This window comes from Pygocentrus nattereri, chromosome 17, assembly GCF_015220715.1.
Source record: "Pygocentrus nattereri isolate fPygNat1 chromosome 17, fPygNat1.pri, whole genome shotgun sequence".
Taxonomy (NCBI): Eukaryota; Metazoa; Chordata; class Actinopteri; order Characiformes; family Serrasalmidae; genus Pygocentrus; species Pygocentrus nattereri.
This window is the reverse complement of record NC_051227.1, coordinates 30,624,092-30,639,328: the sequence shown is the minus strand read 5'-3', so window position 1 is coordinate 30,639,328 and position 15,237 is coordinate 30,624,092. Positions and strand designations below refer to the sequence as shown.

General features: G+C 38.0%; 1 protein-coding gene across 7 annotated transcripts in view; it reads right to left on the bottom strand.

Annotated features, from left to right (window-relative positions):
- bcas3 (BCAS3 microtubule associated cell migration factor) overlaps positions 1 to 15,237 on the bottom strand; it is a 290,913-nt gene that overhangs the window by 208,061 nt on the left and 67,615 nt on the right. For all 7 annotated transcript variants that reach the window (XR_005131735.1, XM_037546827.1, XM_037546829.1 and 4 more), the window contains exon 16: positions 1,732 to 1,882. Coding sequence is in view for 6 of the 7 variants with exons in the window: in XM_037546827.1 (XP_037402724.1) it covers positions 1,732 to 1,882 (151 nt within the window). In the remaining variant the exon portion in view is untranslated. The remainder of the gene's footprint in view (positions 1 to 1,731; positions 1,883 to 15,237) is intronic.

Sequence of the window (15,237 nt, the reverse complement as noted above, 5' to 3'; positions counted from 1 at the left end):
AGTCGCACCTTGGCAAGTGTTAGAGGCACATTATATCTACCAGAAATTTGACAAGAACACAATGATCCAAAATGCTTGCACCATATGTAATTGTTGCAATTTGACACTATATGGATAGTCTAATGCTGCACATAAAATGTTACGATTACTATGTGTAAAAATGCTCTAATTAGGCTGAAATAAGCCATGCATGTAGCCCTTCACCACCTGCCTCACCTAAAAGTGAGCTGCATGAATCTCCTATAAATCATGAGCCTATGATTCCACCCCGCCAACGGTATTTCTTTGTCTACTGCATGTCATTGACCCTCCTGCGTCACTTGTTTCGTTAGCGTATTTCCTATTCAAACTTTCCATTTAAATAAAAATAAACAATTGGAATAAGTAATAATTACGACGAGCCAGTATGTAAATGCATACTGCAGTCATTGATACGGTTGACCAGTCTTAAAGGCTGTGTTCATATTACATAGAGACAAACTGCACAATATTGCGGGTGTCTGGCAGGTAGTATTCATCATTTATACCTGAATAATGGCTGAGGAGGGAAAAGAACAACATAAAGGAGAACATAGTGCAAGGTTTGCATACCAGTCTAACTATACATATCAAGAGAATGCAGAACAAGTTAGACATCAAAGTCCAGTCTGAACAACAAATGCAAACTCGTTCGTGCTTGGCTTTAAAACTGACACAGTTTGCATGAAATGAGCTGGAGGGTTCATTTTCATCGTTTTAATCTTCTGAGCTCCACAAAAAACTCCAAAACTATGGTGCATTAGTGCAAACGTGCCAGATAGACACACACATTAAAATATCAATGGCTCCAGAGGGGATATTTCAAATCATGACTGCCAGCTTTGTAAAGTCAGACAAGATCACATTCTGAAAAGAAAAGAGTTCATTATGGTTCAATTAGTCAATCAACGCTCAAACAGACTTTCTTGTACACTATGAAATTATGAACGTAGAGAGGTGAAAAATTCATTAAACACAGTGCAAGAAAGGCTTGGCTTCAGATGTGTAAGGGTAAGCAGTTTTGCAACCAGCCACTCCTAATAAGATTGGGTGACATGAACTCAAATTTATAAACACAATATTTTCCACTAAGCAGACAAAAATGTATTACACTATATAAAAGGCAGCCTAAAGTTGGTCTATGAGAATGTCTGATTTAGCCTAACAACCAATAAATAAACATATTTTAGGGATGCACAATCCTGTCAGGATCATATTGGTAATGCTGGATATTTGCTTAAATTAAGACATCGGCATGTGACAGATGTTTAAATTTTACCAATATTTCAAACTGCTATTTGATGATGCGTGAACTCCAGAAGAACAGAAATGTTCAGACAACGCTAGAACGTTTTTCCAAACTTTAATACTAATAATAACTTTTATATTTTTTAGTTTATCAGAATGATTTATGGTGTTTAAGTTTCAGGTCTGTTTATGGATTTGTGGGCTTATTACAATATCCATGGTATTTAGTAAAATGTATTAGATGTCACAGCAGTACTGACTTTTTCTGTGTAGTTTGAAAAACCCATACAATAAATCAATCACAAATGGAATACTTTATAAAAAACAACATTCCTCTTTAAAATAAAAATTATTAGAAGAAGCCATACAAGGAGATCACAATATATGTACAACACAGAGTATCTTAATAATGAGAAAGTTTTAGTTAATTGTACATCTAATTGAGAACTATGTGCAGAACTTTACCCTGTGCGCTTAGTGATGGTGCCCAGGGTCATAGGCTGCTTGATCTGAGCCAGTGGCAGTACGACAGTCAGGCTTGGCAGAGGAGACAGCCGTGGATTCCCCATGTTGTTGTTGGTGAAGTTGTTGTATGATTCTTGACTGGTAAGTTTAGCTGAAAACAGAAAAAAAAAACAGATTTCATTTAAAACACAATGATACAATTTTTGCCACTGACACTCTTTAAGAATTAACAACCAAATGTATCAAGAAGTCTTTCTGACACAGGAAGAATCCACACTCATAGCACATGTAAGGTTCTGTTAGGCCACTCTACGTCATCCAGTAAAGGCCTGATTAAACCTAACTAGCTCAAGATGCCGTGCTAGAGAGCCTTGCGTTAATCAACCATAATCACCAGCCATGCTTAAATTACCCCAGCTCCTCAAACCTCCTCACAATGACTTACGCAAAGATTGTGCCATACAAGCACACACTAAATGTAATTTCCTGATTTAAAAGGGCTCCTTTCTGGAGTCTAATAGAGTCAAACGATTCTCTTGAAGTGAGAATTTGAAAAACAAAAACAAGGCAGGGGGTAGTTCATGTCTAAAGCAGAGAAGCAGACGTGACTGATGCGCATATGGACTTGATCGGACATGGTGGTCCATCAGTGGTGAAGCCAGGAAGTCAGGCAGCTCAGGACTCCTCAACATTTGCTCTTGCTACAGCCCCTACATCATTTCAAAGCAGAGTGAAGCATCAGCTGCACGTTAATGCTGCAAAAATGCACACAAGCACATTCCTGTTTTCACAGGACATAATATAAATATAAATCTTACAGATCCATGGACAACTTATGGACAATATCGTTAACCCTCATGGCAGTGAAAAAGAGTATCATAAAGATCCTTCATACCATTAGACTTGTTTACACTAGTGTGGCATGGTACACTGTATTGTGCAGTCACAGACTACCCTTTATTTATTTAATTTCCAGTCAAAACAGCCATTAAGTACAAGATATTCATTTTTCAGTGTCAGGAGAAAAATAAAACCTGAAAACCTCAACAGCAAAATATAATACCATTTTTATTTCCTAGTGTGTTCACCCTTTACCTTTATAACAGCTTTAATTTAATTTTTTTTTTTTTTTTAAAGAAATCTATAAGGACATTTTTCCAAAGTTCAGTCTTAGAACTTGGTTGCATTTTCTGCTTCTCACGTAATTCCAATTACATATTTAGACTCTTCAGTCTATAAACTCTTACTCCACATCTCAGGGGCTCACTTTCAATGATCTAGTGCAAACTGCCTTCTTTTATGTCAATTTCCTTTTCTCAGTAATGGTGTCTTGTAAAGTACACATCCTTTTAGACTCATGACACTGAGTGTCTTCTCACAGTAGACGGAGACAGAAACACCTGGAGCAACACTGAACCTTGATGCTCTACTATCTCTTAAAGATGAAAGCTTTAAGTACTGTTTATCTGATGGTGACAGTTTTGCTGGCCATTTGGACTGGAATTTAAATGAAATGCAGCCTCTGACCTTTGTACAGTACTGTAACCCAAACATTTATGCATCATGAGTCAATATATCAGATCTGTGTATATCTGAAAATGGTGTTCTAAATCTCAAATAAATTTTGTTCATACGTAAAATTCACACAACATACAGATCTATACTATTATGATTGTACTTTGTAAATAAACGTATTTTCCATTTTGTGTTCACTACAACATTTGGAGTGAAGAAAACGTGTCAGTTAAGATATCATTATCTTATTTTATACATAAAAAGAGTGTGTGTAGTGGTTTGTACCCCTAAATTACTTTTCTTTCAAAAACGTCTTTGCGGTTATCCAACTTCAAATGCCCTATTATAGGGTGCAATACTCAAAATAACACAATCTTATACAATAAATGCATGCTTTGTGCTCTCAATCACTGAAATTCAAGTGGTGTTTTTCTTACCCCATTACTTTTTTCTTTCTTCAAATATACTTTAGTTTTTGGGACCAACTAAGTAACCTTACAGAACATTTGCCTATACAGAGGGCAGGAGCCTTCAATGAGGAAAAGGAGAAAATCCTACAACACAAAAACTGATTATCTGGGAGAGAAAGTACTGAGAACAGCCATGCACCAGTGTTTTGGAGGGGTTTTAGATCATTACCCAGCCTCTGTGTTTCGCTAATACTCAGAAACGCTGGCTTTGTGCTTACCAAGAGAGAGGCCATTTAGGCCTCATGGCCCTCAATAAAGCTGGGCTTTTGCTGGAGACATTACACAAACCCCAGCCCCATTCCACGCAGTGCCTGGCTCTCAAGGGCCCTTCACATTTCAAAACCACTACACCCCAAGCGCAGCTACCTTTTGTGTGCAAGAGCAGCAGAAAAGAAAAAGAATTTGAACAGGAAGCAGCCTGAAAACCCATAATGGTGCTTCTGATGGACAAAGACGAGGACAAGGGGAAGAAAAATCTTAATGAATTTAGCATCTTTCCAAGAAGACATACTCTCCCCTCATATGCTCTCCCTCTCGATATTTTTAACCTTTTGCTAAAATGCATAGCTGCAAGCACCAGCTATGTTTTACAGTATGTTTACTGACCTCAAATGCCCACCATCTCTCTAAAAAAACTCTTAATACAGTGTGAACACCAGATACGTTGGCTGCTGGCTGACGGAAACCTGCACACAACCTGCTTCGCCAAAAGCGCCCGAAATTGCACATCTAAAAATGTAGAGAGGTGCCTGGCTAGTCCGAGTGATCCTAGTTATGGAGCCATCATTTGATTAATGTCTCATGCGTGATAGCCTGCGCACTGATACATGACAGGTCAATGGAAAGAAGATCCATCAATGCAAATCCACAGCCGTCGCAGGCCCCACTCTAGGAGGCCGGCAGGGTCACGCTGTCACCTGACCCTTCTGATCCAGCACACTCGCCCCATTTGCATTTTCTTCTAATGACACAGAGCCGGCTGATCTGTCACTGATATCTTGTTTTTTCTCCCTGAAGTTGTTCTATTTGCATACAGTAAAGTGGAGAACACCACGAGACAACCAGATTTGATGCTTTCGGTACTGAAGAGAACAATCACCAGGATACTGATTTTCAGTTTTATTAGTATTGTTGGATAATGAACATAATATCCATAATAAAATTCTATTCCATAAAAAAGCCCAGGCATGCAGTATGCATTTTTATTATTATTCTATTTTGTGCACTTTACATGTGGCATCTAAGACCTGACTGTGTAGTACATGTAGTACTGTACCCAAGTCACTTTGACCAAGTTATTTTGGTAATAAGAGGTAAACAGAAAAATAAGAGGCAAAAAAAGGCAAAACAGAAAGTAGTCATATCAAAACAAGCTGTGTCATTTTTGTAAGACATAGTTTTAACATAGAATATCAGTACTCAGAAAGAGTGGGTTCAGTACCAGTACTCAGAAACAGCGGGGTAAATTCACTTTACGATTTAAGTATCATTAAATACTATGATACACTTGAAAAAAACAACATGATGCTAAATTTGATTAGTACCGCCCAGCACTACATTTATATATTAAGCATAATAGGCAATCCTGTTTGTTTTTTTAATGTGAAAAACATGCCATTGGAATTATTGTGTGATGCTGTATGATGTACTGTAGCTTGGCAGGTTAAAGTGTTAAATGCAGAGATATAGCTGGGGAGCAACAGCAGGCCTTGAGGCAGAGCTTCTAAAGCATCTGCAAAGAAGCGACACACATCAGCAAAGAGCTGCTCCTGCTTTGGGAATACTTTGATATATATCGTTTCATCCATTCATGTGTCTCTTTTTTTAGTCGGTCCAAGTTTCCTAGACATGTCCTAGTCAAAGTGCGCAGCACACAGAAGGCAGGGATTAAGGTATGGAGGGAAAGAGGAGAGAGAGAGAGAGAGAGAGAGAGAGAGAGAGAGAGAGAGAGAGAGAGAGAGAGAGAGAGAGAGAGAGAGAGAGAGAGAGAGAGAGAGAGAGAGAGAGAGAGAGAGAGAGAGAGAGAGAGAGAGAGAGAGAGGAAGAGGAACAATAGCTATTCTGCTGCGTGAGGGGGAAAGTGCTGTCATGTCAGGTCCGGCTGTGGCAATTCCCAGAACCATCATTATTAAAATACTCACTTCCAGAGAGGGGAAAAAAAACTTGAGGCCAGAAAGTGCCGGATAAAAGCAATCCCAGCGGACAAAGTGAAAACAAATTAAAAGAACCATTATAAAATACAGATGCTGCAAAGAAAATAAACTTCACAAGATTTACTGTTTTCTGAAGAAATCAGACAGTGGTGGAAAAGACATCAGCCGCAACTCCCAGGTAATAGCAAAGCAAAACCACAGCTTGCAGATATGCCCGCTTTTTTATACAGTATCTGCTGGTCTACTATTTTCAAGCTAGCATCTGTGAAAAGGGCAAGATGCCAGCTTCTTCCCTGAATGGGACTTGGGAAGCTCTGAAACAATACATACACTTGGTGTTTTTTTGTTTTTGCGTGTGTGTGTGTGCGTGTGCGCATGCGTTTTATATTTTAAGAGCAACATCCTATAAAACTTGTACACTGTAAGTTGGTGAATGCTGCCCTAGCAAAACTACTTTTACAAGAGAGCTGGGATACTTGAGGCTTTATTCAAAAAGTAAAAGCACATGCCAAACAGCTTCGGACCACTATAGTAACTCTACTAACACAGCTTTTCAACATGCCAAGCTGTACATTTACATTCCTGGAAATAGAGAGGCCAAAAAAGCCTTCGTGATTATCTTTGGCCAAAAGAGAAAAACACCCAGAAATTTTGCCTGAAAAAAGTCACACAATGAATTGTCAAAATCTAAAACTTTTCAAATAATTTTAATAGAAATGAAAATGAAAAATAGCTTTCTAGCTAACTGGTAAATGCGGACACATTCAGACATTCTAAGCAGCAAAGGTTGAGCATCAAGAAGTGGATCAAAGCTCAAGAAATTCTCCACTACAGGCGTGACACCACTTTTTAAAAAAATGGCAAACGGCAAAACAGACGGAAAAAAGAGAGCATCTATTAGCGCATCAACACCATCTGCAGCTTCTGTTTCTGAAGGGGGGGGGGGGGGGGGGGGATGATGGTGCCAAAGAGTAAAGTATAAAAAGAAAAAAAAAAAATTATTTCCTTGGATGAACTAGTTTTCTGTTGCTGAGGATGTAGGATTTGTGACACAGTTTTAGTTTGTTTTTTTTTTCCACTTTGGGTTTTGTTTTCCGCTGTCCTCTTGGTTTTGTTTTCCACTGTCCAAAATTCTGATTTTGTCTCAGCCAAGAACGGTCATTTCTGTCCATCACAAATTTTTAAGCAATTTCCTAAATACTTAAAATTTTTACAGTTTGTTAAATTTTTACATTTTTCCATTTGTAAATTTTCTCCTCAAATATTACTTGAAACTACGTCAAATAAGTATTTAAAATTATTACACGGACTGCTAGATGCATCATTTACTAAACAAAAAATGATATAAGTACACCATAGGAGGAAATCAGATCCAGTAGTTCACAACATGTCTACATTTACAGCTCATCAGACAAGCACCTTGGTGACAGTGGGAATCTGTGCTCTTCTGTGGCTCAGATGACAGTATTACTAGAACCATATGTGAGTAAGTTTGTTTGGAAGAGTACATCACAAAAGGGAGGGTGTGTGTGTGTGTGTGTGTGTGTGTGTGTGTGTGTGTGTGTGTGTGTGTGTGTGTGTGTGTGTCTCTGGATCTTTCACCTCTGATGAGCAGAGTGAGCAAATGGGGCATGAGCGGATGAACAGGAAGGCATCCACAGACTCAATCAATGCGCCTTAGCATGTGGCTCTGATCAAGAGCCAGTAATCTGATCATGTCAATTTACTTATGCGTAAGTGGGGGCCATATTCAACCCACCAAGTCATGAATGCTCCTGTGACAAAAGTCTGTCAGATATATTAAAACTAAACCACAGCATGCTTATCAGCAAAACTACATTTTCTTAAAATATATGAAACATCTTTACCTGAGGACGCAAAAGCTAACAGTGCATGCGCCAGAGCTTCATTCAATGCACTACAGTACATGATACTGGCAAATCGGTAGCTAAGTCTATGTAAGTCTTTGCCAAGTGCAATATCTACTTACTACTAAATCAACAATAATAACAACAGGTTTAGAATGACTTATACTGATTCCATCCGTAAACATAATGATTGATGTAATACAAATACAATAAACATATAGTACAAATACAAATAAATAAATAAATAAATAATTACAAATAATTATAACAAGAAAATCCATAATTAAATAACAGCGCAATGTGACAGAACCACATCTGGAGTTTTATTAGCAGCGGCTAAGCATTTTAAATGTCAAGTTCTGATTTCTTTTATTAATGTTATCACTATAGCACGTGTCACATCTTGTGCTTCCCAAATAAATTTCAACTGCTCTTGTTCGATTCCAAGACAGTGAATGAGCAGTGACGTTACTATCTGACTATATTAATATAATTAAAGAATCCAGCATCTACCATTTATGCTGAACCAACTAGGCCAATAATAACAATAAATCCAACAGCAGTAGTTTTGACTAGCAGCAGCATCAAAAGTAAGTTACTTTAAGTTCTATTAGCACAATCAAAAGTTTAAAATACAGGCCGAAAGACTTCTCCATGATATATCTTATCTTCACCATATAGGTACAGAAAGAAATGAAAAATGAAATATTTTCATTATATGTGGAGTCAATTACATAACTGCCCTTACTGCTTCCAGCCCTGAAAAATCAAAATCCAAACAACTTTTCAGCTGAACACAATACAAAGGATACAACTTTTAAAATATTTATGAAAATACTGTGTCAAGACTGAGGATAAAGAAAGCTAAATCTTATGTTTCCTGACATTTATTTTAAAAAGTATGTTAGACAGAGATACACAGAAATGGTGCCACTTAAAACATCTTTCAATTATAGCACAAAAAGTTTCAAATAATTTTGCATCATAATTTTATTTCTGTGGTTTTCTTTAAAATTCCTGAAAAAAGTTTTATGGTGAATATTTTAGCTCTGCAAGTCAATAAATGAATAATAAATTCCATAAATGTGTGCATTTTTCTATCTCACTGTAAATAAATCACACTGTAGTGATTTATTACGACCTCATCATACCATACCTTTCTTACATAAAATTCATATATACATACACATAAAATTCCCTAATTTAAAAACTGTTATGGGAACCAGTCCCAAAGTAGTATGTGGAGAGTGCGCCCACAACTGACCTTTTTTCACTTCGAATCAAGTAGATCAAAAAAGCAAAGCATTTGATCTGGCCCTCTGTAACTGACTTTGTAAAATGTTTGTTGAGCCATTTCCCTTTTTAATAGTTAAATTTTTATTGGTTATAAAAGATTGAATATAATTAAGTAAGCTAAGTATACATTATGTTAATGAGGCAACTCTAAAAAAGGAGCTTAAGGGAACCTAAGGCAGCAGAGGAACTTAAGTAAAGGGAAAGTGGTAGGTTCTGTGAAAAATTGTGAGAACTGTTGTGGGACAGTGCAGAGCCTCAGGTCATGAGAAGTGTCAAAAACACATTTCCTCATGATGGGAAAGGGCACTATGCTTCATCACAGCTAACACTGCCTGATAAAGCAGTATCAGCCTTCTTTACAAGTATTCACATGAGAGAGAAAGGAGTTGGAAAGCACATCAGGCAGAGGGCTGAACACTCTAGCCTCCCAGAAATGTTTATAGATGTTGTGCCACCAACTGGCCAGCCTGTAGAAACATTAATGCACTAAAGTATTGTTTTTTTTTTTGTTTTTTTTAAGTAGCTTAGTATACAATACACTGTATCTAATTTGTTTATATATATATATATATATATATATATATATATATATATATATATATATATATATATATATATATTTATATGTTTATATATATATATATATATATATATATATATATATATATATAAAAACATATTTTCTGGCATTTTTAGTTCAATTTACAAATGATACTGAGAATTTGAATTTAATCACAATATTCTCTTAAAAATCTGAAAAAGTCCATTTGCACAAATCCCTACTACTGTGTCTTTAAGGCCCAAGTAGGAGAGGAAACAATGACTTTGCTCTTAAGGGGAGCCCATTCATAAAACTTTGCACAAATTACAGAGTAGCTCCAGCCCTTTTGTTGGATTAGATTCATATCAAGACGAAACTTAGCAGCACAGTTCTGGCCCTACGAAGTATTCTTCCTGCTCTCAGAGGAAAGGACCCAGAGATCCAGTTGCGAGTATGATGGCTTTGCCAAAGAAATCTGAGAACACAGCGCCACACAAAGGGCAGAGAGGGCACAGCACATATGCCTGCATTCAGCCTTGTGCCATTAACACAACACACTATAACCAGAGCAATAAATCTTCAGGATAGCAAGTCTGAATGGGACGATACATGTGGTATGTTAAAACAAGTCTGTGCCTTTGATGCCTGGGTTGATTGGATGCCTGATGTTTACTGAGCAGATGAGCAGCACTTTATCTTTAAGAGTGAGTTGTCTTAAAGTTGCGGAGATGGCTTTCAAGAGTGTGTGTGCGCCGCAAAACGCAGAGGAGGTGGTGTGTGATTACAGAGAGCATGTTTACTAGCTCTGCTGAAGCAGATCAAATCTGCTCGTCTGACTACGAGTCCCACACACAAACACAAATAAGACAGAGGTCAGTTAGACGCTACTCACAGCGACCTGTCGATAAAAAATGCTGTTCACATGACACCTGAAATTACAAAAGAAAAACAGCAAAACCATTAATACACTAACACTACAAAAGAGAAGACAAATTAGCTAATTTTTAGAAATTAGCTGAGCTGCAGTTGAGATTCAGTTAAAAGGTTTAGGACTAAACCTAGCATATAACTTCAACACGGGTGGCCTTGAGGAACACATAACAAACTAGCTGCTTTAGTCTGAAGCTCCTAAAAATGCCTTACTTCAAACGTCTGCAACCAGATTTCTAACAGCATCCAAGTTAGCATGTTTTTGATGCACAATGATGAATGACACAAAACGATGTTCTTACAGATAAAACAACCATGAAACCCAAACATGCGGTGCACTGGCTTTTGATGGCACACGAGAAGCTCGCCTTTATCATCAGTGAATTAACAGTTTCCCACTTAACCCTGCCTTATTTTGCCAGACTGACTCTCTAGCAAGACCAAGTTTTCCAAAATGGAACCAAGAAAACAACGGCCGAGTTACATCTGATGTAGCCTTGAGATTGAAAAGTGATGCTACAGTTTATAAAGACTTTCCAATCACAGTATTCAGAATACACCTTAGTGCTAAATCCTAAAAGGAGAGGACGTACTGCAATGATACAAAGATATATTAGCAGAGAAACTAGGCGCCATTTACCAGATGAGCAGCAGTTTGCGTCCAGATAAATCACCAAACAATTCAATAAATGCTACATGCTACATATCTGTGTCGTAATGGTCACCAAACTTTAAGATTCTTTAGTTGCGTTAAAAAGTTCACTAAAGAATTAGCATGCACCGAAGTAACTGTACACAACCCGGACACAAAAGATCTATTGTTGGACACTCCAACAATTCCATGTGTCTGCAGAGGGAAAAATAAGCGCTACTAAAATAGAAAGGAAAAATTCCACAATTAAACAGGGAGCAAAGAAAGCCCAATTGTAGTTTCTATTTTTGCAGTCTGCCAGCTTTGAAGGATGTGTACTTCCTCAGTTCCTTCCCCAAAATCAATGTCTTGTCACAGGCGACAATCACAAGGCTGCTGTTATGGCTATTGTGCAGGAGCTTTTCATATCCATCATCTGATTTCTGCTGCCTGCTTCGCACCCATGGAACTCACATTTCACAAAACATGCAGAAGGGCCAACTGAAAGCAGTCTAGATAGATTTTGCTTATCGTGTCTGAAAACTGTTGGAAAACAAGTTCTCAAAGACCATTTTACCACAAGTCCACATTCCCTACTGAATATAACACCTACTTGTATGCTGGAGTTACCCATTTGTGAATTTAGCACAAAGGTCCACAAGACCTGCGTGAGAAATAAAAGAGATGATTAACATGAAGTTTAACCAGACTAAAGAAAGGGGCATGCTCAAAAGCACTGCTTGATGAATAAATTTGTTAAATTGGAATTTGGGGGACTGGTTTAACATTTGTTCTCCCATATGCATATAGTTTCATGTGAATCTTTCACACACTAAAAAAAGAAGAAAAAAAAAAGACTACATACTTGCACCGCATTTCATACGTACACCACCATGTCTTCAGACTCGTGTCGAGTTGTCACCTGATGGCTGAGGCAGCACAGGCCGTGAGGACTAATTGGTGACAGGTGGCTATAACACTATGCTTTTAAAAAGTGAGTCTGATTCACGTAGCGGTTCCTCACAGCTGCTGGTGAAGCACACCTACACAAGAAGTGCATTCCACCCCAGTGATGACATGGCCCTGGCACAACACAGAAACTGACAAAAAGTAATTAATCATTTTTGTTTGTAAGCCCACCTTAATCCCTTAAACCTCATCTTACTATTAAGCTATTAAGATTAAAATGTATTGCTCAGTGACTACTATGAACGTTATGTAATGAAAGTAAGGAAACTGAAGTGTAAGCCTACTTTTACACTCTGTTTACACCTTCCAGTAAAAAAAAATGCATATGCACTAAAAAGACAAGTGTAACTGTGTGTGTGAGCGGATTGTGTTCAGATCTAGCAGTTCTGATCTCGAGATAGGTGAGCACACATTGTGAATGGCTCTGTCTGTGTGTGTGGTCCCATTTACACTTGACATTAATGTGTGATCACCATGATTCAATTGTAGTGATCAGATCATCTAATCAAGACATGACACGTTTAGACTTGCCCTTTTCAAATGCAGCGTCTGCATCCAGAAACTGAGCTCATTTCCCCGCACAATATTTGAATTTTTTAATGTGACTGGCATGGCACAAGAGGAGTTTATGAACTTTCATGTTTGAATGTACATTTTTTTACATTTCTGGCATTTGGCTGACGCTCTTATCCAGAGCGACTTACAATTTGGTAATTTTGCACAGGTAGGCGGAGGTGGTGTTAGGAGTCTTGCCCAAGGAATCTTACTGGTATAGTGTAGGGTGTTTGCCCAGGTGGGGATTGAACCCCAGTCTGCAGTGTAGAAGGCAGAGGTGTTAACCACTACACTATCCCAATGTATATGTAAAAAAAAAATGTAAATGTTTGAATGAGTTTCTGGTATGAGCATTTTTCTGGTAGATATCAAAATGTCTTGAGAACACAGTTTTGAGCCATCAAATGACACTGTGTTAGCAGCAGTTTGAAAAATGACGTGACTGACTCCACAGGCTGCATGTGGTAACCTTCACTCCCGCAACCGCCCCACAGGCTTGGAAGCATCATGTTATAGGGCAGACCTAGCTAAAAGGTGGGTGGTGGTAGGGGTTAAAAATGCAAATGATGCACAGGGTAATGAGCTCCAGCCAATATCTAAATGCTACAAGAAAAAGGACAAGTGTAGACTTGCTGTGTCTTGACTGAGGTTAAGGCCTGCTTATATGGTCTGCTTATATAAGCTGGGTACAATCAATATATTGTTCTTGTGATACAAGGCTAAAAGGTCTATTATGGGCATTGTTTGTTTTTCTTCTTGTATTTAGTCCTTCCCCCCCCAATGTATCCATTTTATTTGACAGATACATTCAAATTATCATGCAAACTACTTCTCCTAATTGTATTGTTGTAATCTGATATTTGGAGGATGCTGTTTGTTAAGACACTGGAGGGGTTTTGGCAATTCTTCTTCACATTCCCTTACAAACTATATCACCATAATCAGAGGGTAATGCCAAACACAGTTCAGCGATTTCCCTGCTTGCTCACACACACTCAACCTCAGAATTCATAAACTGAATCATGTAGGTTTAAGCAGGATAAAACAGGGTTGCTAAACAACTTTTCAAATGAAATTCAGCTTTTAATACTTTTTTTTAAGACCTCAGTGTAACAAAATAATACTATTTCCACTGCATTGCAACACACACAGTCAAATATAGCATGTATTAAAATATCTACTTTTTTTTTAAAGCTATCTGTTAAAATATGAACATATGCAATGACATTTCACAATCATTACACACTCTTTTCAGCATATTTAACTATTAGTTCTTATCAGCAGGATTACAGCTGGCTAGATATTAGTGGTTAGCAGACTATTCTGGATTAGTTTAACAGACATCAGCAGATACCAAGCAATCCTTTCTTTTAATTTTTAGAGATAATATAGCTACGTAATTTAGTTAAGATTATGCTACTCTGCCAATTAAGACAATTACACTAAACTCGGCTCATTTTGATGTGAGTGTAATGCGACTTTGTGGACATTTTGTTTTCAACATCAGCATTTTACAGTGTTTAATACTGGCTTATAAACAAATCCAACTGTCTGATTTCAAAGTTTAGCTACCAGATACATTAATATTCTGCAGTCCTGGCCCTCCAGGACCGAAGTTCAAGACTCTTGCCTTGGAGTTTAAGGGGTTAAAAAGAGCTATGTGTGAGAGCAAATAAGCTCAGAATCTTCAAACAAGCTGGAGGTGTATCAGATATATATATGATACATGACCCGGTGTGACAGAGTGAGCCTCTCTAGAGTTACTCCAGAGGTCTCCACAAACAGCCGATGGGACGCTTGAGTCTCCAGAGCACGCATCAGCAGGGTGCTCTTACTGCGTGTGGGGTATTGATTAATCAGCCTGCTGCCTCTGTGGACCTGAGAGTGCTGATGGGTAAACAGCATCGACAGGCACACCAGCTCCTGTGGCAATCAGCACAGTGTGTGTCTGTCAGTCAAGTGTGTTTGCTGCCATGGACAGTGTTTGACAAATACAGTGGGAACAGAACACATCACACAGTGCTGTGACACTGAGGTCAGTGGGCCCAAGTGCAAAGTCTTTTAAGGTGACATGATTAACACTTTAATGACCACAGTTGTCTGAAATTACTTTCAGACTAATTTTCTCCATCTACATAAGAATAGACCAAAACCCATTGTAGTAAAACACTATTCTATGGTGGAATCCAGGTCACTCATGGATGATCACTGTTCGGAGCAAAGGTAAATATCTGTGTGCTATGTTCCAGATTAACCATAGAGACTGTGTAGGTCACATGATTTCAGCACAATTTTCATCACTTAGAACAAATGTGAACTTTAGTTACTACAGACGTGAAACATTGAAAAACAAATGACTCAGGTCAGACAGTCAATAAATGACTACTGTTTCATGAAACCATCATCTCTTTAAGTACATCATAAGGCTATGTTTATATAATAAAGGTATAACTGTGGAAAAACTTTCCATTTTAATCTATGAAATCCAATGGGTGTCTTCACTCAGCAAAAATATGTCTATTTGAATTCCCTGCTATAACAAGCAAGGCTCAAGGAAAGCCCTCATTTCCAACTAGTC